At 50.7% G+C, this 25,541-nt stretch overlaps 1 protein-coding gene across 10 annotated transcripts in view; it reads right to left on the bottom strand.

Moving 5' to 3' along the window:
- CUX1 (cut like homeobox 1) overlaps positions 1-25,541 on the bottom strand; it is a 349,421-nt gene that overhangs the window by 265,616 nt on the left and 58,264 nt on the right. For all 10 annotated transcript variants that reach the window (XM_024985277.2, XM_024985276.2, XM_024985274.1 and 7 more), the window contains exon 2: positions 6,402-6,512. In XM_024985277.2, the coding sequence (XP_024841045.1) occupies positions 6,402-6,512 (111 nt within the window). The remainder of the gene's footprint in view (positions 1-6,401; positions 6,513-25,541) is intronic.

Raw genomic sequence — 25,541 nt, forward strand, 5'->3', positions numbered from 1 at the left:
AAACAAGAGGAAAGCTAAGAATTCAGTCACTGCTCAACATGCAAGCGTGTCCACTTGCAGCAAAGAATGTCTGAACCCTGAGAGTTTAAAAATAGGGAGTCTTACACGAACTTATTTAATTCTAGTGCCAATTCCATGACGCAGCTGTAATGACCATCCTCACCTTGGGACCCCTGCAGGGCCACGTCGGGCGAAGGTGCCCCCCGGGTTTCTCACCGAGCCTGAGCCACGCTGTCTTGGGCAGCCTATGCAGGACGTGTCCATCTGAGTTGCAACTTTATTTTTAAGTGACTCTCTTTTTCCAGGCTGAGTCACTCCTAGCAGTGTCTATATAAAGGCTGTAGAGGCAGTGACTAAATGCATTTGGGCCCAGGCCACGACTATATATTACTGCCCTCTCCCTCCCCCAGCCTGCTGACTCCTCTCACAGGGAGCTCGAAAGGAGTCACAAAGTTTGCAGCGACTTCCCGTCCCTTGTCCCTCTCACCTCCGCAGGTGGGGGCGCACGCCTTCACATCTCACTGAGAAGGAGTCCGATCAATGAAAAAGTGACCGAGGACTTTCCAAAAACAGATGCCCTCGCCCCTCCCCTACTTGCCAGAGCTGGGGAGAAATCCATAAACCTAGTTCATTTTAGCCATTGGTCGAGATTTCTTCTGGAGTCGTATCTCAAGACGGCTCCTGATATTTCTATAACAGTTTCCCAAGAATGTAAAAAAAAAAAAAAATCAGGAAAACACTCTGGCCGGAGACAGAGAGGGCAACCTAAGATTCTGGCACTCAGGAAATGAACACTCGTGAACAGGCGGTTATGTCAGCAGGAAAGAGAATGTTCCCTTCTTCTTGAAGCCGGGCCTGCTGACCTGGGAGGCGGGGCTGTGGGGCTGTGGTGCTGTGGCTGGTGTCGGGCCCAGGGTCACCTTCTCTGGTGAGGGCAGCAAGGAATCCAGGGTGGTCAGTGTTGGTGATGATCCCAGGAAGGTATGCCCTGGTCAGGGTAGGGGACAAGCTCTGTCCCTGACGACAGGAGTGAGAGATATGATGACGAGAGAAAGGGGCCAGGTGCGTTTTGGCAGGAGCGATGTCAGCCTGGTGGACCAGGTGTCATGAGGATTAACGCTCAAGACAGCAAGAAATGTTCTGGCAAAATATATCAGGGCGGGAAAATGCCCGAGGAGAGCTCCTGAATTGCAGGTCAGTTTTAAACCTCACAGAAGAGATGTGACCCCTTATAACACAGATTAATACCAAAGTCTGACAGGTCTGGGGTAGGAACTTGATACTGCCAGGACAAAAAGAGGCCCAAAGATGGTTTTATGATAAAATTGTGGCATCTCGAGTCTGAGGCTTTCCTTTCTTCCTTCCCATAGAAGGTAGTTTCTCTATTGTTGAGAAGAAGGCAACAAAACAAAACCCATCTCTGTCCTCTGCCTGGAACCAAGTCTTCCACTGGAGACCCTTCTTCTGATAGTCGAGCATCGCATTCAAACTGCCGCAGCCAGTGGGCTGGGATGGCACCCCCTGAAAATGTCCTGTGAGCGGGCCCTGTGGGCCAGCACTGCTCTGGATGCTCTGCCCGTCAGTGAGGCAGCCTGGTGCACCAGTTAAAAGCACTGACTTGGGGAGCCGGTGGCCTGGGTTCAAGTCCCAGCTCGGCCGAGTAGCAGCTGTAAGATCCTTATCAAGACAAATGTTGGTCCCAGGAGCAAACTTAAAATTTAACCAAACAGGAAAATAAGAAAAAAGCAATTCCTAGGTAGAATCATGAAACCCTAGCGATGTTGCCCCACCTCGGTCCCCATCCACCACGGGAAGTAACTCAGTTTCCCAGAATAAGGAGCCAGCCTGGTATTCTAGGTGGGTTCCGGTCAGGGCCTTCCACATCCCTGGTCATCTAACCTGCCATTAGGTTTATCAACTCAGAGGCATCAAAGGTAATCCTGGCCTGCACCTCGGCTCTGATGGAAGCAACAAAAGAGCAAAGGGCATGGGGTTTGGCCTGCACTGAACCCACAGTTCTAACAGCACAAAGCTTCAAGAACTCAGAGAAAGCCGTCTCCAGCCCAGCCAGGCTCTTCACCAGTCTCGGGCAGGAAGGACGTGTCACCAGCACAGAGGCACCTGTGCCTGCTGCCAGCCTGGGGGACCCTCATCAGTGGGGGTGGCCCAGTTCCTCCACCCACCTCTTGTTCTCCAGCACCCAGCCCACAGGCCGGAGCACAGTGGCCTCTGCCCAGCAGCCGAAGCCTCAGCATTCATCTCTCATGTGGCCCCCACCCTCATCTTTCATCCTCCTGCCCCTAGCTTGGGCACAACTAGGAGGAACATGAAGAGAGGACACATACAGAGCTCCCAGCACAGTGGCTGAGACCACGGAGACAACCAACGCCATCCTTGCAGCTAAGCCAGGGGCTCCCCAGTGAGTTTCAAGGGGTCCAGGAGAAACTGTGCAAACATGTGCATTTCTCAGGGTTGGGGGGGTGACCCTTAACATTTACCATTGCTTCAAAGGTTGAGAATCAAGCCTCAGAAAGCAGCCTTGTTCACCTACAGTAAGAATCACTGTGACACAGGCAGTTTGGAACTAACCCCACTGATCTCAGAGTGTTTCTGGGGGAAAGTCTGCATTTAGAAGATTCCAGACACTATCCTACACTTAAGGTGCCTTATCAGGATGGTGTACCTCCTTGGTGAGAATATAAGGAAGTTTCTAAGACTGGGGAGAGGATCTTATCCCCAGAGCCAAACCATCTGGCACGTGGAAAGTGCTGGAAAATATTTATAAAGTGATTAACTGTTATTACAAACCAACTTTTGGAACATTTTGGGTGAAAACTACCTTTATTTGTTGTGGGTTCTTTTTTAAGTTCTTGGAGCTGACTTTGAGGAGCAGAAATCAACTGCATCTCATGTGTTTGGTAATATGTGCTCCAAATTAATGCTCACAACAAACAGGAACCGAACTGTTGGTGCTTGGCCTGTGTGGAGCTCTACACACGTACTACATGCCACACACATACTAGGTACTACACACACACACACACAGACATATACACACACACACACCCTGTGAGCTGGGCCCTGCCATTACACCTTTTATAGATGATGCAACTGAGATTTGGGGAGGTTAAGTCATCTGCCCAATGACACCAGCCAGTAAGTCACCTGCACTGATAAATATAGAAAGTGACCCAACCTAGAAATACCCTCAGTCTTGGATGTTCAGTTATCAATCATTAACTCAACAGGGAGTGGATGTTTAGTCACAAAATTCAAATTTAAAACGTTTTTCTTCAAAGGGGACTCTTTTTGAGTCAAAGAAAGGCATGAAACTTAATATGCAGAGCAATGGCATCTCCTTCAGATTAACTACAATTTTGAGTTTAAAAAGACAGAAGCGATAATATCAATTGACTAGCAATGTATTCATCTAATGACATAAAACTGAAACTGAAAGAACTTCATTCTCAACAAAAAAACCTTCAGGGCTCTGCCCTCCGCGGCACCTTCGTGCTCCTGGCTTGCTCCATGGGCCCCTCACCTCCACCCCACCCCCACCCTAGGCCCTGGGCTTTCCCAGTTGCCCGTGGGCAGCACTAGTTTAGGAAAACACAAACTCCCTGCCAGGGGATAACCTCATTCACTTGACTCCCCAATGGAGCTTGCATCTGCCTGTTAGACCCACCAGACACTCAAAGGACCCTAGGAGGACAGTTTCTGCTTTCCCGGAACAAAGAAGAACATCAAGGTTTTCATCAAGAATCAATCCACTTGGTGGAAGTCCGGCAAGATCACTGGCCCTGGCTCTGCCCCGCCAGCCTGGTCCTCCCTTGGCTGACTGTGTAAGGCATGAGGATGCTGGTCTGTGTCCAAACCCACAGATGCCCTCCCTACCAACGAGCCAACTTTTTTTTTAACCCCTGAGAATAAAGTTCTAAGCAACCTTCATCTTCACACATCTGATTTCTAGAAGTGTTCCCTCAACAGTAAGTGTTAATCTGTCCTCCATTGTTGAATAATCAGAAGAAATAACTGATGTCAGAGACAAGTTGGGCTCCTCTGCACTGAAGCCCCAGATAAAGTGACGACCCACTGTCTGATCTGGGTCCTAGGCCCTGCGCTCATCAGAGCCCTCCGTGTGCCTCCACACCCCTCACACCACAGAACCCCCAAGAATCCCCCTCTGTACTCCTCGCCAAAGTTACCCACTCCCACCCTCCACTTAAGAGGTTTCCAAACCTACAGAAGATTCTGCACGCCTGTCTTCCACATGTCTTGGAAATCTGTGCTACAGCGAGGCCTCCTTATCATAGCAGGAGGAGCCCAAGTGAGCACCAGCCCCGACCCCCTGGCAGAGCCAGGGACAGGCAGGATGGCAGTGTCCCTCCCTTCTAGGAGGTGTTCTGCAGCCCCCTCTCCACAGAAGACACTGTCTAAAACCATGCCCTGATGTAACTTGCAGAGATGTTTCCCAGTTTATATCCTACAGCCCAATAAAAACAAAAACAAATCAAAAAGAAAAAATCAAGAATATACAAACAAACAAAACATGCCCTGGAAGGCAATGCCCCAGAGGGCTTTTCCCCACCAGGCTGCTCCACCCTAAGCCTCTCCTGTTTACTGGGATTAGGAGATAAAACACAAAGTTTGAGGCCAGTTACTGGCGTGGGATTTAACCCAAACCTAGGGAGTCAGCAGGATGAGGCCTGTTTATACGCCAGTGGAGGGACGGGGCCCATTCAGTCCAGTCAACATTTATTAAGTGCTGGGCCCGAGGTGGCTGGAGAGGGACATGCCTTTCCTCAGCGGGCACCACCTTCAGCTGGCAGGACCCTGGGACTTGAGAGGAACACCCAGGAATCCAGTTCTCTTCAAGGCACTTCATCATAGGCTGGATTATATCTACCTACTGGTGACTGAGGCCTTGGAAGCATGACCTTGCCCTTCTCTTTTAGGTTTCCGATGACCACCCTGGATATATGGTCACCAAGGGAACGACAGTGAGAACACAGGACAGTGGGGATAGCTAGGTGCTTGATCAAGGCCAAGCGTGGCTGGAGAGACATACCTGACCGGGGTGGGTCTAGGGAAACAAAGTCAAAGACCAGAGCACATGAGGAACCCCACAGTGAGACCCTCCAGGAAGGTCTGCTCTGAGCAGTCTGAGAGGAGGAAGGTGGCTGGTCGCTCAACGGCCTTCTCCCCTCTTGCCTTTACTGTCACAACGAGGTGGGGCGTGGGGACCACCAGTCCCTTCTCCCCCTTCCCACCTGGAACTCCCCAGCAGCACAGAGGGCGGCAACCTCCCAGGCCTAAGTTACTGACCCACGTGTCTGCTCAGTAACAACACTGACGACACACACCTCAGGGCAGGGGGGCAGACAGGACAAGCAGTGGGTCTAAAACGCAAAATCCTTGGGTGCTCCTGCCGTTCCTCCCTTGTTTCTTGCCACTGGACTACCAAGATTTTTTTCTCCTGAAATATTTATTCTGAAAATCGAGGGTTAATTATTTGTTTCCCCAAATGATTCATGGTAACACTCCTTTAAATGGCAAGCTCCTTTGAAACACTTAAAATGAGTCCACTTAAAAAAAAAAAAAATTCAAGTCACACATCATTTTTTGGGACTATTATGAAAGTTAGACTATCCCTCCCAGAAATCACCTTTTCCTCCAGGCCTGTTCCTTTGTCCTCCCTGGAAGAATCTGGGGAGGCCTGGGAGCCAGGCCTGGAGCTCTGAGCACCTGCCATGGGGGGTGCAGGAGGCTGGGTGCAAGCCCCCGGCACAAGAACCACTGCGGACTCATTTGGCAGAAGCTCCCGGAAAGCAATCCCCATGTCTGCTTGACTCTCTGTAAAACTCTCCTTTATTTTTTTTTTTCGTCTTCTGAATCCTTTGATAAAGACTCAGGGAACAAGGGACCAAGAAAACAGGGCAAGAAAAGGCTGCCCAAGCCACTCTAAACACTGTCCTCTGAACACATACTTCCCCAAAAAAAGAGGAGCGCAAGAAGAGCACATTTCCAATGCCCTTTAACGCCTATTTCAGGAAACACAGAGGGTCCTAAAAGGCCTGACCAGACTGAATGTTTTGCAAGAAGCATCGTCAGCATATTGTATCCTCAGACGCATGAAGCCTTCATGCGCCCCTCCAGGGCCCTGCCTACAGATGTGCACACAGAGGGGCTGGGGGTCTGACCTGGCCACCCAGCTGGTTCAGCATCTGCATCAAGAGTCAGGTAGGGTTTAATCCAGTCCCCAGCCCGCACAGGGGCTCACCACTAGGGCTGAGGACGGCCGAAAGGAAGCAGCAGACAGCTGATCTTCTGAACTCACCCTAGGACGGGAAGACCCTACCCTCCTTCAGAGAGCCCAAGCCCAGCACAGAGACGCCGCTCACCTCTGGAGTGTTCTTCTTGAACTCACGGCTCTGCTCGATAAGCCGCTTTCTTGACTGCTCACTTTCATCTTGCCGGTTTGCCAATACTGTTGCGGTGGCATCCAGTTCCCTCTGTTGAGAGAAACAAAAAGGGAAGACCAGATTGTAATTACACTCTGAACAGAGGAGAGCGTATTTGCACATGACCAGGACACCGGGGGAGAGCCTGTGGTGCCAAGGATCACTGCCTTGTGGCCCAGGAGGGACTGGGGACCAGCGGAAAGAGGCCTGGGCTCCCATCCGGCCCCACCACCCCATCCATGCCCCAAACCCACTCAACTTGACGTGCTGTGTACCCACACACACCTCACAAGCGGTGGCTTCTACAACACAACGTGCAGATGCATGCTGCTTTGCTAACCAGTCAGGCCAGTGCCCAAACGCCATCCCTCCCCAGAGTCGCTCGCTTCTGCTCATAACAAGCACCTCTTCCTGCCACATCCCCAGATCCCAGTCCTGCTGCTCGACTCGGGGCATCTTTCTGACTCTCCTTCAACAGTCTGGGCCTGGAGTCTTCTGCAGCCACATCTGATTTGCTTTTGTTTAACAAATACTTAGTGGGTTAACTATAGGCATGTTTCAGGACCTGTTAGTTGTTCTCAGTTCAGTCACTCAGTTGTGTCCGACTCTTTGCGACCCCATGAACCACAGCACGCCAGGCCTCCCTGTCCATCACCAACTCCCGGAGTCCACCCAAACCCATGTCCATTGAGTCAGTGATGCCATCCAATCATCTCATCCTCTGTCGTCCCCTTCTCCTCCTGCCCTCAATCTTTCCCAGCATCAGGGTCTTTTCCAATGAGTCAGCTCTTCGCATCAGGTGGCCAAAGTATTGGAGTTTCAGCTTCAACATCAGTCCTTCCAATGAACACCCAGGACTGATCTCCTTTAGGATGGACTGGTTGGATCTCCTTGCAGTCGAAGGGACTCTCAAGAGTCTTCTCCAACACCACAGTTTAAAAGCATCAATTCTTCGTCGCTCAGCTTTCTTGATAGTCAAACTCTCACATCCATACATGACTCTGGAAAAACCATAGCCTTGACTAGATATACCTTTGTTGGCAAAGTAATGTCTCTGCTTTTTAATATGCTGTCCAGGTTGGTCATAACCTTCCTTCCAAGGAGCAAGCGTCTTTTAATTTCACGGCTGCAATCATTGAGTCGTTCTCAAGAGGGACCTTAAGAGGCAAGCCCCAAGGATAACGACTTCCAGCACTGTATCGACTTGGGAAGTGAAGCACCTGGAAACAGTGTTACCCACCAACTCTTTAACTGGCCCCTGGGACTCTTGAGAACCACCAGGAGCGGGTCCCCCGTGAGATGACTTCTATCACACACCACAAACCGACACTCAGAGCATCAGAGAGCCTGTGTCTTGGCCTCAGGAGCTCTGGGATGAGCTGCCAAGAGGCTGTGTGTCAAACAAGCCTGTGGCAGATGGGCCCAGGGTGGTGTCCCGGGCGGACAGCGGGAGTGAGAGGACACATTCCGGAAGCCATGGAGAGGCGCGTTTTTGCGCTGGGTGGCTTCGGCTGCTAAAGACACACATCTTGCTTGGGATCAAGTGGCGGCTCCAAGTGGCTTCTCCATGGCCCGGCCCAACACTCCAAGGCCCAGCAGGGCTAAGGATGGCGAGGAAAAACCAAGCCGAAGAGCCATCCACAGACACCCAGGAAGCCAAGAGCCTTCCTCCCCCGCCTGCCACCCACCCGGCTTCCTTTTTGGCGGAAGTAACCGAAGGCGTCTGTGAGCCCCTGCTGCTGAGCACTTCATTCGTTCCCCTGTGGGGTGGGCTGCTGCCAGACAGGGTGGCAGAGTGCTGGAACAAACATCTAGGGTGCTGTCAACTTGGAAATGGCAGGCAGTTTTTAAAGTGGGGGTGCGGTACGAGAAGATGGGGGAGGTACCACCACACCACTCTCTCTCTCCCGCTTTCCTTCCCTGCTTCTGGCATCGCAGCAGATCTTGGGCAAGCAAGTCCAAAAGAATAACGTGGGCTCGATTTCAAGAACAGATGTCAAAGCTACTGCAGAAAAGAGGGAAACACTGCACATTTTGATAGACCACATTTGAAACACATCCCAGTCAAGTGAAGGCAGGGGAAGAAAAGAGCAACCAAAACCAATGTGGTAGCGTGGGGATGGAGACAGAGGAGAGAGCAGTCGCAGATAAGCAGAAGGCTTCTCAAAAATATAAACAATCTGGTAAGGAGGAGGACTAAGACATCTATATTTAAGCAGCAGCAGCAGAAGTTATAAAAGGAGATTTCAAGAAAGGGGGAGGAAAAGAAAGGCCAATATTGAAATATGACAAAAAAAGTAAAGTTGATGTTTGGTTCCAATCACACACAGATGCAGAAAACTTAAGAGAAAAACAAAGCGCCTTCAGTGGAGACCCTGCTTCCTGGGAGGGGCTGTCATCTAGGCGGAAGACATCTGGTGATTTCTGCCACCAGGCGCTGGATGCCAGGGGCTCATGGGTGACTTTGAGATCCCAGACCCGACCCTGCCTTCCCATTTTCTACTGTGTGTCTTCCCCTGCGCACAGTAGAACAATACATGGTCTGGGGGTCCCTCTGGGCCCCTCGATCCCCCATGTGCCCCTCAGGAAGGCTGAGACTGGCAACAGTCACTCGATGGAAGGAAGCCTAACCCACCCCTATCATGGGGATGGCAAGGCCAGGGCACCTGGGGTGAACTGCTGCTGTCAGGCGGCGATGCTTGGGGGAGGGGGGCCCACACCCCTCCCCCACACGTGCAGACACAAGCAGGCCCATGTGAAAAACCAACCAGGCTCTCCAAATTGCACCTGGTATGGCCATCTGCCACCACGGAAACGGACTGGCACAACCAGGAGGAGGGCCCGAGCCTCCAGTGCTGCAGCTTGGCAGCTCAGGTTCAAGGCTCTTGCTCCCTGACTGAGTCCCCTGGAGGACCTCAAGGCTTTGTAAGAAGGCTCTGGGGACAACACAAAAGCAGAAGATGGCTAGTCAATCTAACCCAAATACTGTTTTATTATCTGCACATACAATGTTGCATTATCAAGGGAATTTAATGTTTCGGGGAGATGGCAGTGGAGGCCTGAAATACAGAACCCTCAGCCCCTGAGTCGCTAGTCACATGTCACAAGGAGCACAGAGAGTCTCCACATCTGAAAGGCATTAAAAATTCACAAAGAACCAAAAAAACAAACAAAAAAAATTCCTACATGTACTATATGAGGTGGAATGATATTTGAGATATACTGAAGCAGGAACTTCCCTGGTGGTACAGTGGTTAAGAATCCACCTTGCAATGCAGGGGACGAGGGTTCGGTTCCTGGTCAGGGGTCTAAGATCCCATGTGCTTCAGAGCAACCACTGAGCCTGCGTGCTCTGGAGTGTGTGAGCCACAGCTAGAGAATCTGCATGCCATGCTAGAGGGTCTGTGTGCCACAACTACAGGGTCTGTGCGTCACAACTAGAGGGTCTGCGTGCCACAACTAGAGGGTCTGTGCGTCACAACTAGAGGGTCTCTGCGTCACAACAAAAGATTCCACATGACACAGCTAAGACCTGATGCAGCCTACAGCTGACCCCCCGCAAAAAAATAAATAAACTGAAGCAAAAAAAAAAACAAAACAAAAAACAAAACCAAAGTGCAAAACAGTACCACACTGTTTAAAAGAGTGTCTACACACACGGTTGCATACGCTTCAATTGTCTCTAAAAAGATAAACCTGAAACTGTGCTTGGCTCTGAGAGGCCAAGGGAAGGAAGTGACCTGCTCTTCATGTATCTTTCGGCTATTTTGCCACATGCATAAATTACCTGATTGGAAAAACTGCAATACATATTAATTAATTATATATATATATATATATATTTCAAAACTGCTAATGTGAAAAAATGCACACGTAATTACAGGAACATATTTTACATGCTGCGTCCCATATGCGAGTGAGCATGGTCTCTGCGTCCACCTGCCCAGGGGCAGAGTCCTGGAATAGATGACCCCCTGACTCACACTGGTGATTCAAAAAGTGAGACAAGCACGTCCTTTGTCAAAACAACAGCTGTTTCTTACACAACATGCTGCACATGGGCCAATCTCGGGGCTTGTGAACAAGGGGAAGGTGGCTGGTCACCTAAAACACCACACTCAGTCAAGCCCCAACCTTCCCACGGTAGGGCAGAGGAGGGCGTCCCCTCTGAACTACTTAGAACTGTTCTGCGGAAACAACTGCAGACCCAAGTTCCAGGTGATGGAAGTTGGCAGCAAACCCACGGGCTCTGATCAGTGGTATTTCCAACTCAGCTGAAAGAGCTTGACGGTACCGATAGAGCATCTTGCAAGGATGGCACCTGGATGCAGAAACTCTGGAGTTTTCTTTCAAAGTCGTTGTGGGATGACCAATGTCAGGAGGCATCAAGGTCCAGGGAAAGACCCCTGGCTTTGGACAGCTCACCCAGGAAACTGGGGACCTGGCCCAAGAGCTATGGAAGCTGCAATCCTGTTTTCCTCACAGACTCTACTGGGATGTTTTTTCCTTCATTTCTAACAGATCCTCAAAGGGCAGAGCTCTCAACACTGGAAGTTTCTCTCTTCCTGAACTCCAGCCTCTTAGCCAAGCATTAAAGACTTATTAAACACACACACAAATAAGAAGTAACCATGTAATTTAAAAGAAACTGAGGGACCTTCCCTGGTGGTCCAGTGGTTAAGACTCTGCCCTTACACTGCAGGGGGTGCAGGTTCAATCTCTGGTCGGGGAAGTTCCGCATGGAAGTTTATCCCCAAGAAAACACATGTCTTAATGTCAATGATTTCAGTTTGGAACTGCTTTCCTTCAAAGTGAATGTGTCAGTTGTTTGTCTATTTTAAACTGGGGGGGGTACCTGCAATGCTGCCGCCACTTTTGTGAGATTCTCTCTCCCTGAAGCCCCCAGGCCAGGCCTGCCAGTGCTCTGAGTAGAGGCACACAGGCCCCTTTTTCCCCCAGCCCCCGCCCCGGGGTTGGTGGGGAAAACACGCCAGCCCAGCATCAGAGTAAAGTATTGTCTTTTCACTGTTGCTATCTTTGACCCAAAGAGTTGGTTCATCTGATGCTTCTTTAGGGCTTATCTATCAACAGCAAGTTCTATATAAGAATTCAAGTGGCTTTACTAGAGAAAATGAGAGCACTTGTGCAAAAGGGGAGGGCCAGCCATGGTTTCTGCACCAAGTAGTCCTCTGAGCATTTTCCATTTTGTTTCTTGCAATGGAATCACAGGTCAAGTGGAAGCCACTCTGGCTAGAAAGGGGTGAAGGACCCAAGCCCACCAACCTGCCTTCTTCTGTTACCTGCTCCCTGGCCTCCTACAGGGGACACCTGAAGGCTCTTCAGGGAACCCTGGCTTTGCTTCTAGGCTCCACCCCTGCTGTCACCTGTGTGGTTTTGTCAAATGATGTGCCCTCCCTGGAGATCACTAAGGGAATGCACCTCCACCTCGAGGCACGGTGAGTACTCCATCAGGGGAGTTCTTGGTTCTCTCAGAACCATGTACTTGACCTCAGGCCATTATGCACTGTGCCACCACCATCCCCAACTAGGCCGGGGGCTCCAGGGTGCCCACAGTCCAGGGGAGGAGACAAGGCTGGCATGGAAGAGCAACAAGACAGATGGGACCAGTCTGGTAGAACAAAAACAGGCAGAGACGTTAGATAAGGCAAGACACAATGCCAGCAAGAAAGGGCTCCAGGTTTTCATGAAAGATGCCCATTTCAGCTGAGGCTTGTGGATGGGATGGCCTGAGTTCCCATTACCCTCCACTTCCTCCTCCTCCGGGCTCACTGAGTCTCCAGCACAACCCACGGTTGTGACTAGTGCTGACAGAGACCATGAATGGGGGCTCAGAAGAAGCAGGAGCCGGGTCAGGTCCCCCTGGCAAGGTTGGATTGAGCACGCAGGTGGTGAAAGGGCTTCCGAGAGGGGGCTGGTGCCAGAGTGGACACACTGTGTTCAGTCAGAAGTCACAGACAGTGACCAGGACATGATCCCCTGCGAGTGGGAACACACACACAAAATGTGCTTATATACAAGATCCCCGTGCTATTCCTTATCCTGGAGAGGAAAGTGAACGGGTGGGGGCCTCAGGGGGTTGGGGAGGTCCTTTCACCGACTACCCTTTTGTACTTGGCGGATTTTGAACATGTAAATGTAATGACTACTCCTAAAAAGTAAACATTTATCTTTTAAAATCTCATTTTTTCCCCCCATAATGAGACATGAGCTTTGAAGGACTGATAAGGGCCTATGAATGCCTCATTCCCGGCAGAGCCCTCCACGTGGTCCCGCAGGAAATGCTTTTTGTTCTGTTCACGGGTATGTGGACGGAGGACGGTCTCTGTTTCAAGGAGAAACTTGCAGAACTCCCTAGAGAAAAGTTCCACTTATTTCATAAGCCTAGCTAGAGAACCAAGTCTGACCCTGTATTTTCCAAGTGTTTCTTCTGACACCTAACTCTTACCCATAACTTTCCCACTCACCCTCTTGGATTCACCGCTGGGCGATACCAAGATCTGAATTTTGGCTGCAGGACTGTGTCACGTGCTTGAGACCGAGGACGGGCAGTGAGCATCCCCGCCCAGGAAGCCCCACTGGGAAAGAACAGTGACTGTACTCTCTGCAGAATTAGATGGACCTGCACTCGGCCCATGGAGAAGGCAATGGCAACCCACTCCAGTACTCTTGCCTGGAAAATCCCATGGACGGAGGAGCCTGGTAGGCTGCAATCCATGAAGTCGCTAAGAGTCAGACACGACTGAGCAACTTCACTTTCACTTTTCACTTTCATGCATTGGAGAGGGAAATGGCAACCCACTCCAGTGTTCTTGCCTGGAGAATCCCAGGGACGGGGGAGCCTGGTGGGCTGCCGTTTATGGGGTTGCACAGAGTTGGACATGACTGAAGTGACTTAGCAGCAGCAGCAGCAACAGCAGCACGCAGCCCAGGAGGGTCTTGACAGAAGGCAGGCGATGCAGGAAAGGGGGACAGGGGAGAGAAGCAGAGCCACGAGAGGCAGGACAGCAGGAGGCACCAGCGTGTGAACAGGGAGCTTCGAAGGAGGGTCTTTGAATGGGAGACCAAGGTGCCTGGTCCCGTCATGGGTGTTAATCAGCACACAACTGTAAGGTGATCAGCACACACACATCCACACACCCACATACACACCCTGCAGAAAAGGGGACACGTCATCCCCTGCATAAGCCTTCAGGGGCTTCCCAGGGGGCCTGGATGAGACCACCAGAGCCCCGTCCTGTACGCTGGCCTTTCTCCTGCAGCCGCCAGGGTGGGGACCCTCCTTCCCCTCGGGCCCTCAGCACAGGTCGTTCCCTCTGTTTAGAGGCCCTTCCCTTCTCGCTCCCAGGAACCTGTCGGAGCTCAAATGCCACTTCCCTGCCCCTCATGCTCTTTGCCCCTCTGGAAGGTGTGCACGTGGCCCCCTGACGGTGCCTCCTGGCAGCGACCCTCGTTTGTGATTCGGTGTTTCCCTGGGTGCTAGCTTAACAATGCATACTCCATAGGCTATGAGCTCTGGGAAGGACTGAGCTCACTTCGCCTGGTGCTGGGGCACCTCATGGTCGGCCCTCCAGAACTGTGGGCTCTGCACCCAGGGATTCAATTCAGAAGCAATCAAAAATATTCGGGGGGGTGGGGGTGGGCGGGGAATCCCAGAAAAGTTCCAAAAAGCAAAACTCCAATTCACCACAAGCCCGCAGCTATTTACACACTATTTGCATTGTATTTCCAACTATTTACGTAGTATTTACATCATATTAGGTAGCGTAAGTAATTCAGAGAAGGTTAAATATAAGGGAGGGTGTACTTAGGTTATATGCAAATGCTAACCCATTTTAGATACGGGACCTGAGCTGACACTGAGGGACTACAACACTCAGAATTTGCCAAAGGAAAGGTAAGCTTAAAAAAGGAAAAGAAACTAAACGCTCTAACAGAAGTTCAGAGTAAGTACAAAAGGGCTCAAAGGAAGAGAGCTTACTTCTACTTAGAGAAAATCAGAAACAGCTTCATAAAAATAATAGCACCTTCGAGAGAATTCTGGGGTGGGCAAGGATGCACTCCAGACAGAGGGACCGACAAAGGGGGTCGAATTTCAGAACTGCAGACAGCAAGGCCTCCCGTGGGAAAGAGAGAGGCTGCCAGAAAAAGCCTGGCCCAGGTACTGACCCTAGAAAGGCAGAGACCAGTCCAGAAGGCTGTGGGAGCTGAGGAGGAAGGCGACAAGCGGACAGAGGCACCTTCTTGAAGGTGAGAACAGATAAGGAGGGAGGGAAGGGGCGCCTGGAGGACCCACCCCCTCCTCTCAGCTTCAAAGGACTGTGGGTGGCTCCCTAGGGTGGTGCCGTTTTTTCCTAACAATTAGGATCACCTGACTAAGGGGGGGCTCATCTCTGCTGAAGCGAGGTCTCCAGGCAGTCGAGGAAGTCACTGTCATCAATGCTCCACTATGAGAAGAGGAAACAGGAAAACCGGGACAGGAAAGTCCGTGCCAACAGTGCTTTGAGGACACAGGGAGCAGCAGAGCAGACGTGGGGGGCTCGCTGTGGAGGCTCGGCCCATCAGCAGGGCCTGTGTCAGCTCCCCATGAGGGAGGTCCCATCCAGAAGGCACTGGGAGGCAAGGAGCACCCAGCACAGAGCCCAGCCCACGGCAGGCAGTGCAAGCTGGCCGCGCTGGGCTGAGCAGACGGATGGGAGGTGAGCTCTCTGGGTCAACCACACCCTGTGGGTCCCCAACCAAGTGTGGGTACATGCCAGAGACTGCCTACAGCTGAAGCCGCAAGTGGTCTGGGGGCTTCTTCAGAAACATTGTTTCATTTTCTGACTGACTCCCTCTCTGTATGACAAACTCTAGAAAAATGACACAAATGTACGAACGTGCAGGGCAGGAATAGAGACCCAGAGGTAGAGAACAGACATGGAGCTGCGGGGAAGACAGGGTGGGATGAACTGGGAGACACTGCCACGTGTAACACAGGGAGCTGCTGGACAGAACCGGAGCGCTCCGAACCGGCCTAGACGGGCGGGGTGGGGTGGCGGGAGGCTCCAGAGGGAGGGGAGATAGGCAGACACACAGTTGATTCACTTTAGTCTACAGCAGAAACTAACACAACATTATAAAGCAATTATACTCCAATGAAAAAAGAAACACTGTTTCAACCCTTGCAGAAACCTGTCAGCTCATCTCCCATCTTAACTTAAGAGTCCATATGAAGAGAACTCTGAAACCTCTTGGCTGGGTGGGTCTCAGAGCACAGTACAGTTCCCAGTACCCAGACAAAGGAGAGGGAACTTCTGGGAACCAGGAATTGGGGAGGGGGTACCTGCAGGGCAATGCAGAGATTCATTTGCATAGAGACTCCCACCACCTCTTGCCTCTGGACAAAGCCAGATCTCTAATTTGGATCACAACGCTGATGCATGCAGAGCTGCTACAAGGACTAAATAAGATGAAATGTCCTCTAAGAGTGATACTACTAGCGCAGTAAAAGGTGAAAGTGTTAGTTGCTCTTTGAGATACTATTAGACCCCGCCTCAAATAAAGATTACATTCTCATGTTCGTTTAACTCTTAAAAAAAAAAAGGTATCTTACGTCAAGTACACATCCCGTATGTACTCAGTACTTCTTGGTTCTGGGAGATGAGTTGATATCAACCCCCAATCTAAGAAATTCCAGTGAAACAATTTACTCCAACATATACTTCCTGCCCGTGGCCTTCCCACCTAAAGGTGGGCAGGGACAGAAGTGGGGGCAGATTTCTCATATTTTTAGAGAGAATTTTGCTTGCAGATCAAGTGAATGCGTTACCTATTTGGAGAATAAAACTGAATAAAAATAAATCAATCGGCCGAACAAAAGTACAAGTACAAAGCTTTCACACAAGCCTTTCTGTGAATTCCTCGGGACAGAGAAATTTCAACAGAGAACCAAGACTTGGGTTTTTTTTTTTTTATTGTTTTTCACCCCGCTGGAAACCCACTATGCAAAGACAAGAATGCCAGATGTATCCGACAGGCATTGCACTACATGTAACACTTGCCAGACTTTCGTTTGAACAGTGAGACGTGAGAGACGGCGTCTCGGTGATGCATAATGAGACACACGCAATCAGAGCCCAGGTCGCTGTGGGTGCACGTGGCCCAGGACGGGTGCGGGGACAGGAAAGGATGCCCTTTAACCCCAACTAACAGGGTTCTGCTTTACGTTATTTATCAAACCGAATGAAATTGCTGCTTTCTGACCAGTTCCGAGCTACAACAACGTCTGTGTCATAAGAAGAGTGCTTTATTGCTCTCTTTGGCCACGTCACAAAACAAAACTCAGTTCTGTGCTAGCAGCCTCGGCTCCAAATGGCAGGCGAGTTTACCCCTCTCTGATCTTGTGCTTCTCTGAGTTGACCAAAAGCCTTCCCACTGCCCCATGGTGCCACTGGGGTTGGTCCTTGCCGTTTGATTATCTCACTTTCCTGGGCTATCACTCTCTCTCCGGCCGTCTTGTTCCTGGGTGAGCCTCTTGTCTTCTGCTCATCCCCTGAGGCCAGAGCCTCCACTTTTCCCCTGCTGAGGGGATTGGCAGCCCCTGTCCTATAGGCCTCTGGATGAAGTTGGGGGAGAGGCAGTGCAGGAGCTTGGCCATGCCACAGATGAGGAGACCAAGGCCGGGCATGGATGTGAAGTACCTGCTAACAAATGCCCAGGGAGGAGGATCCTGGTCTCCACCTTTTTTCCCATTCTCCTTATAGTTGGTACACATTATGAGACGAACTCCAAAACCAAATGGAATCTCGTTAAAAAGTTAAAATGTCCATGAAGGCAGATCTGGTTGGGGACGGGGGAGAATCTGTGATTAAAATGTTCATTTCCCTGCCTAGCTTGATGCAACCTAGCCCACTGGTCTAGCTGCTGGACAGGAGATGGACGTCCGAGAGAAGAGATCCATGCAAACCCCCGGATTCACAGTGGAGAGAGGTCTCTGGTGGGCTGAGCCATCAACCAATTAATTTTGGAAAACCAGGGGCCAATGAATGGGGTGAGGTGGATGAATGGGAACGGCACTCCTCAAAACGGTGGCCACCAGCCACACGTGAATCGAAATTAAATGACAGATCCCTCGGTTGCGGGAGTACACGTTGAGGGCTAGTCACAACTGTAGACAATGGTGCAGACACAGACTATTCCATTAACCCCAGGAAGTTCTGTTGGACAGTGATGGCCTAGAAGGGCTCCCCAGGTTCTGAGGACAACATTATTAACTGTTGCCCCATTTCACAGACTGAGTAATAAACTCATGATCAGATAGCCAGGCTTCACCCAAATCACAGCACGAAGGGGTTAGAGCTGAGATCTTAATCCAGCTCTGGACAGCTAACTCCATGGAAGTCGAGGCTCTTGGCGGTAAACAAACCCTGACGATGCTTCTTCCCTGAGCTGCGGCTTAACACACTTGACTTTCTCCAGGAAGTAGGCGGCAAGGCCATGGGCTAAAAATGAGGCAGGAGCAGGAAAAACGTGTTTTGGCCTCAAAAATAATCATGCCACTGCCAAAAGGAGGAATTCTGATCTCATCTACGCTGGTAAATGTTTTCCTCCGAAAGTATTTGTTTCAGAAATAAGCCTTTAATTTGAATACTTCGGGAGCCAAAATTTGTCTGTTGAAAATATTTATTTCTATTGTTTGGCAGGAATCAATTTGTTAGGGCACCAGCCACTTTGGCAAAGGTTCCCTTCCACTTCTCTGGGAAAACACTTGGCGGCAAATCTATCCGCTGCCCTGCAGCTCGCTCACTCTCTGCCGGGGCGCCCCCGGCCACAAACAGCTGCAGGTCAGGACGCGGGCTGGGAAGCAAACCCAGTGCATGTGCTAGGACAGACTCACTTTGGGACTTCCTAGGAATATACAGTTGGGCCTGGTGGCCAGTTGGTTGAACGTGATTTCCAGGAGCAGAAGGCATTTCCTTTAGTTATTCTGAAGATGGTAGAAGACATGGAACCCAACCTGAGAGTCGCTCAGTCGTGTCTGACTCTTTGCGATCCTACTCTGTGGAATTCTCCAGGCCAGAATACTGGAGTGGGTAGCCTTTCCCTTCTTCAGGGGATCTTCCCAACCCAGAGATCAAACCCAGGTCTCCCGCATTGAAGGCAGATTCTTTACCAACTGAGCTATCAGGGAAGCCATGGAACCCAATACCGGGTGATTTTTCACACAGCCCTGTCTTGCCCAGCATTAGTGGAGTCTAGGAAGTAACAGAATTTGGGAAAGAGCCAGCTCCATCCTGCTTACAAAAATCTGGAAAGGTCACCAGAATGCCCTAAACCTTGGTTTTCTCATCTGTAAAATATGCTGGAGGTGTTGCTGGAAAACTGCATGACATAAAGAATAAGAAAAAAAAACTCTTGTAAGTTAAAGAAGTTTCACAGAGATGGTAGTTCTTATTTTCTCCTGCGAGGATAAAGTATCTTCCGATTTCCTCACTTAGCTCCCTTTTTTATACACTACGGGGGCGGAGGGGGGGCTTAAGAGACAGATCATGAAAGTTAAAAGCTATCACAGTTATAGGTGAAGTGCTAATAACTTCATTTTGAAACTGTCGGGTTTGGTTTTTTTTATATCACAGCTGTGGCTTGCACTAGAACTCTACCTGTAGCTGTGTTCCCTTCTCACATTTTAATTAGCAAATATAAACTCCAGAAAGCTCTCAAAATGTTTTTGTCTGGAGTTTATAAGTAAAAGTTGAACGATGCCAAGTGGCTCCTGGGGGGAACCAAACCTGAAACAGACATCTATCAGCAACGCAGAGCAGGTTCATTTGAATAGCTCGAGTCAGGCCAAGAGATGCCACCTCTGAGCCAGCTTTGATTTTATTTCTGCAGTTAATTTTCAAGGTTTTTGGTGCCGTGTTCAGCAAGCGAGGTTTACGACATCCTGCCATTGGCTGAGAGCTGCTGCCGGCCAGATGGCCCGGCAGAATGACACTCATGTGGCAGAGAGAGTGAACATCGCGTGTGATTTCTTCACTCTCTCCCGGCACCAGAGTGGCTGGTCGCCATCATCAGGGGACCTGGGTGCTGGGCACCAACAGGTGACATCACAGGAGGGCTGAAGGTGCTGAGACTGGGGGTGAGATTTTAAAGGGGCCGTTTAATTCCCCAATGAGTTTCACTTCTGACTACGCTAAAGGAACACCTAAGGAGAAAAAAAAAGGTTGGGGGCGCACACTGCTCCGAGAGCTGCCCTGGAAATGCTGCTGCCAGTTTGCCCGCTCTGGGCACCAGAATGGCAACACCAGTTGCCGGCGCAATCCATCCTGCTGGGGAGCTTCCTAAAAACAGTTGGAAAGTGAAAGTGAAAGCTGCTCAGTCGTGTCCGACTCTTTGCAACCCCATGGACTATACAGTCCATGGAATTCTCCAGGGCCAGGATACTGGAGTGAGTAGCCTTTCCCTTCTCCAGGGGATCTTCCCAACCCAGGGATTGAACCCAGGTATCCCACATTGCGGGCAGATTCTGTACCAGCTGAACCACAAGGGAAGCCCCCCCCCCGCCAAAAAAAAAAAACAGTTGGACGGGCACTTTGAATCAGACTTTACAGAGTCAGCTGCAGAGCTATTAAAGGACGCGGACACATGGGCCCAGCAGGATCGCAGCAGTCTCCTCCTGACTCTGGGGTGGGCTCCGGCACGCACTTGCGCCCAGCGCCCTCCAAGCTCTCGCCTGGTGTGGACGGGTGACCCCACGGTCTCCCTACTGCCCCACAGGGAGTGAGTGGGGTAGGTGAGGGGACTAGTTCTTGAGGCAAAAAAATCAACGCCTGTTACAAAACATTATCTATGACCTCTCCAAGCTCAAGGTCTCATCACCTGTTTCTCCCTAACGCTAGATGCTATTTCTTAACTACACACACATTAAGATTTTCTTGAACTTGGTAAAATGCAGCCACTTGTTTGGCCCTGGAATGACATCTCTCTGCACCATCCATTCTTGTGACTTCTTGAGGGGCAAAGGGGAACAGAGGATCCTGACCTGGTGTGGGGACAAACGGCAGCTCCCAGTAGAGTAAAATTTATAAAAGGACACCTCTCACCCCACGGCCCCCTGGGTAATACCAGTCAGAGACCTGGACCCCAGGGCGCTGCCCACGCAGCCTCAGAGGCAACACTGGCTGAATGGCCTTGGTCACACTCTCTGGCCCTTTCTCTGCCCCCATCATCCCATTACAGACAGTGATGTACAAGCAGCAGCCACTGTCTTCTTTACCAGCAAACATTTGGTCCTGCCAGGCTAATGTAAACAGAAAGGAAATATTGCCATGCATCCGAAACGATAATCGAGCTCTTCAACCATCAAAAGCAAAAGCAGTCAATTGTGTTCCCTGCATACTCTACAGACTAAATCTGGAAAGCACACTGGTGTATTTATTCGATCAAGATTTTCAACAAGGACTGAGACAAAAGAGGATATCTTGCTTTACTCTTAGCTACAACCCCATCCCTAAGGGTCTGCTTAGTGGGTTTCAATGGATTTCAAATCAACGGGTTTCACTGGATTTCTACACATCTGTATTAAACTAAAGAAACTGCACATAACTGCCAAGAGCAGAGGCTTGGCATGCGGGGCTGCAGGGGAACCCCTGAAATGGGGAGGTCTGGTGAATCACGGGCAGACCATGAAGACTCCATCTGCACCCCTAAAGACTCTCAGGGGAAAGGACGTGACTGGTTTCAGGGATGGCTGGATCGAGTGTGCATGCCTGTGTCAAACAACAGCCAGTGGAAACCAAAGGTTTCTCTCCCTTAGAACAGCCACTCAGCACAAATGCTTCAGGATTCTGCCCAGCGCCCAACCTGGTCAGCTTAGCCACCCAGCAGGGGCATTCCCGAGCTCCTCATGACAGGACACACAAGGGCACAATCCACATGCCAGTGCTCAGAGCTCACAACTGAGAAAGATGACCAGGTGCTGAGTCAGGATGTGCCAGGAGCGGTTCTGAGACAGCTGGGACTTGAGAGGAGAGACAGGGCCTTCTGTTGGGAGAATCGGAGAACACTTCATAGGAGAGGTAGTAACAGACGGCCCCAAAGGATGCATGAGATTTCACTGGGGCGGTGGGGAGAGGGGGGTCCAGAAGGTACAGGATGGGCAGAGAGATGTAATAAAAACAGCTGCAGCTACAGCTTATCAACTCATGCTTTACACCCCATGTCATTTTTCATCACCATGGTGATCTGACAACAGCCATCACACCCGCTCCACCGATGAGCAAGGACACCAAGGTTCGGAGGTGAAGGGGACCTTCATGTGTGGTGGAGATTACGCATGAATGGAGTGAGACGTAAAAGGCCCTGTTTTCTGCACTTAACGCTGCTCCCTTCGCTGCAGAAGAATGCTTTCAAAGGGCACTGGGCTTGGGGCTGATGTGGGGATGGTGGGCTCCAAGGACCTAATGGGGGGATCTACAGGGTTCCTGCTTCTTCCAAGCTCTGATTATGTCCTAATGGTAGAACTGGGGATCCAGGTCTTCAAGTCCCCCCGCCTCCCTTTTCTGTGTCCCTGTCACCCCCAATCCCCTACCGCCAGGGGTGGAGGCAGTTCCCTTGGCTTACAGGTGAAAAAAGGCAAGACGGTGGCAGCTCCTGGTTATCTGCTGGGTCACTAAGGCAGGAGCGGGGTATGGGAACAGTCTGGGGGTACCTTGTCAGAGCCTTCAATGTACATCAGACTCTGCACTGAATCCATGTGTGGCTGACTCGCTAGGCCACTGATGATTACTTTAAAAAGCTCCTTCTGGCGGTGACAGGAAGAACAGATTCGAGCGAGAGGACGACAGCAGGTTTTGTGTGTGTGTGTGTGTGTGTGTGTGTGTAGTCAGTTGCGTGTGTGTGTGTGTGTAGTCAGTTGCATCCAACTCTTTGCGACCCCATGGACTGTAGCCCGCCAGGCTCTTCTGTCGATGGGATCTCCCAGGCAAGGATACTGGAGTGGGTGGCTATTTCCTCCTCCAAGGGATCTTCCTGACCCAGGAATTGAACCGTTGTCTCCTGCAGTGCAGGTCGATTCTTGACCTGTGCCAGAGCAGGTCATGCAGTTCAACAAAGAAGCCACGGGGCAAGGAACGCGGCGGCTAAGGGAGAGAGAGAGCCAGCCTAGCCACCCCATAAAATCTGCAGTGAGGTCAAGAAAAGGGAAAGGAACAAGAAAACGTCTCTAAGCAAGTCCTGAATTGGCTTCAGTGAACAAAGTAATACAGGAAGCCGCCGCAAGAAGGGAAAATAGGATATACTAAAATGGAATTAGAGCCTGGCACTGAAAGTCGGCGGGGACTTTCTCCACCCAGGCTGCTGCCAGCTTCTGCCCTGGTTTCCCCCCCATCTCCTGCCACCCCGGCTTCACACGCTTGTGGGGGTCCTGGAGCCAATCGGCAGCGGACCTGTCAAATCTGACTGCTGGAATAAAAATGGAAAGGCCGAGTGGCAGCCGTAACATGGAATTTCCTTGTTTTTATTAGTTTAAGGCTCTTAAAGAGTAACTTTTACATTGGGGAAAACTTTTCAAATATGTACTACTTGCAACTTAGATCCAGTTACCTCTCACATGTTTTCAATCATTCTGCTTGCCAATTTCACTAGTTATCAAAAGACATTTGTGGTTTAAAGCAGGGGAACGGGCTTCCCCTACCCTGCACATCTGCCCTTCCCGTGCTGACCTCACCCCGCTGGATCCTGGGCCCGGCTGGCTGCCAGAGGCTCGATGGGGCAGACGGGGGCGCGCTACTGGTCCCACAGCTGGAGGGAGGTGGGACGGATTACTCCACAGCGCTGCTACTACAGGGACACCTGGGTATGCTTTTTTTTTTTTTTAAGCAAAAACTATTGATAAAATCCAGCTTTTTTGTATTACTGTTGCTACTTAAATGAATCCAGGAAGGAAAGTTTCTGTTGAAACATGCACACACATTAAAATAAATGGGGGTTCCCCAGTTTTCGATTCTTACAGCTAAACCTACTGAGATTGGGGGGATGGAAGGGCGGTTGGGGGGGGCGGCTGGTGATGCTGCATTCTGGGTGTTTTTCAACACTGAAGCCGGGCATGAAAAGAGTCGAGTGTTTACAATGCCCCCACGTGTGAACCTTAAACCGGCATAACTAAGGAAGCCTAACTTGCTCTTCGCTGTTAGAAGTCTCCTCGTTAACTGAGAGCAGAATCCCCAGACTCCTAATAAATGGCCTCTTGTCCTCTCCTGGCTGTGTTAATCCAGCACGCCCAGGAGTGGCCGAGCCTTCAAGGTGTCAAATCACAGGTGTCTAATGTGGAATGATGTGGAGTTCCATCCTGTCACTCAAGAGGACAGAGATGGGCAGAGGAAGTCTGACACCCCACTGAAAATAAAAATGAAACCCAGACAGTGCCCTACATGGTTTACTTGGTATGGATTCAGAGGAAGACCCAGAAGCACAAGAGGCAATCGGGTGGGTGCACGGGCTGAAAGGAGGCTGCCCTCTGGGTACCACATACCCCCCACACAGCAGCATGGGTGTGACCTGCTTTGTACCACAGGCAGCTCAGAGTCCTCCACGGAGCCTGGTGGCATCTCATTTGGCATCTCATTCCTCACGTGGACCAAAGGCTGGCCTTAGGCATAAAGGACAATACCGACAGCTCATGAGAGATCAGTGCCGGTGGGTCATGGCTTGTGGTCTGGTGTGAATGAGTACTTTCTCCCCGTAAAGACAAAGAGGCAAACAGACCCTCTGAAATGGGGAGGGAAAAAAAAAAAAAAACATATTCAGCTTGTTAGGGACAGGCTCCAAATTTCCGGCACAAACATTTATTTTTAATCGAGCCAATTTTTTTTCCCCCCATTTTAAACCTGTTAATTCCATGACTGAGAATTCATCAAGTTTCAGACTGGAATTAATTTTAGCAACGGCTTTATACCAAAAATATTAGTCGACAGAGATGTGTAAGTGGCCTCGCTTCACACACTGTCACTGGAAAGTCTGCATGTTCTTGTTCCTTCGGATTGTGGGGTTCATGCCAACAGAGAGGGGCAGGGGCAGAGAGGGAACAGTGAACTTGAAGTTGGTGAGCTCCCAACCTGCTCCCGAGGGGCCCGCAGAGGAGCTGGGGGAGGCCACGCTGGAAGCCTGGGCATTGGCCCTTTGGACACAAAGCTGACTGTGGTTACTTTGACCCCTCCCCAGTCAGGGAGGGGACTGTCACTGCACACACCCTCCCGCCTTTCAACAAGTGCACGTTGATGACACACCTACTATGGGCAGGGACTGTCCCCCCAGTGCCTGGCAGTTCTGGCTCCCCTACTGGGGTCCTTTCTCAGACAGCACTGCTATCACAAACATCCCTGCCCCACAGTGGAAAGCCTGCTGCATGGCTTCAGACAAGCTGGCAATCAGGAGGCTGTTGACGGTGGTCTGCTCTCCTGGGGCACGTATCCCGCCCCACTGTGTTGGTGACACAGGGAAACATGGCCCCAGAATCCTCAGTAATTTTGTCCTCTTACTCACTGCCCACTGCCATGATTAGGCTGCAGCCATCACCTCATCACTGATTCTGCCTGAAAACTCCCTCAGGTGCTGCAACGTCCTTTGGAGGCAAGTTTGGACAGGCACCTCCCTGCAGGGAGCCACTTGAGTCCCCTCCTGAGGGCTTCAGAATTCCCACTGCTCTCTCCGTCTACCTATCCTAGATTCTCTAAGAATGTGGATTGCTCTTTGCCTTTGGAGGCTGAACCAAGAAGTCCTCACTGAGAGGCTCCACCAGTGAATAAACACTCTGACCCAAGCCTCCACACCCTGTCTCTTCTCCCTGCCACTCCAGGCCTCAAAGAGTGGCCAGCACTGCAGGGCAGGCTCAGTGTTCCAATGGCCCTGCAATTCCCATCGCGGCTATATTGGGGTGGCCTCGCTGAGGAGTCTCACCTTTTCCTGCAAATCTCCAGAAAAAAAGCATTTCCCACATAAGTTCTAAAACTTCTAAAATGACCAGCCTTGAAAAAGCCTGGAAGGTTGCCAGGGCTCAGCTGGGACACAAAACTCACAAAGGCC

This window comes from Bos taurus, chromosome 25 (assembly GCF_002263795.3).
Source record: "Bos taurus isolate L1 Dominette 01449 registration number 42190680 breed Hereford chromosome 25, ARS-UCD2.0, whole genome shotgun sequence".
Taxonomy (NCBI): Eukaryota; Metazoa; Chordata; class Mammalia; order Artiodactyla; family Bovidae; genus Bos; species Bos taurus.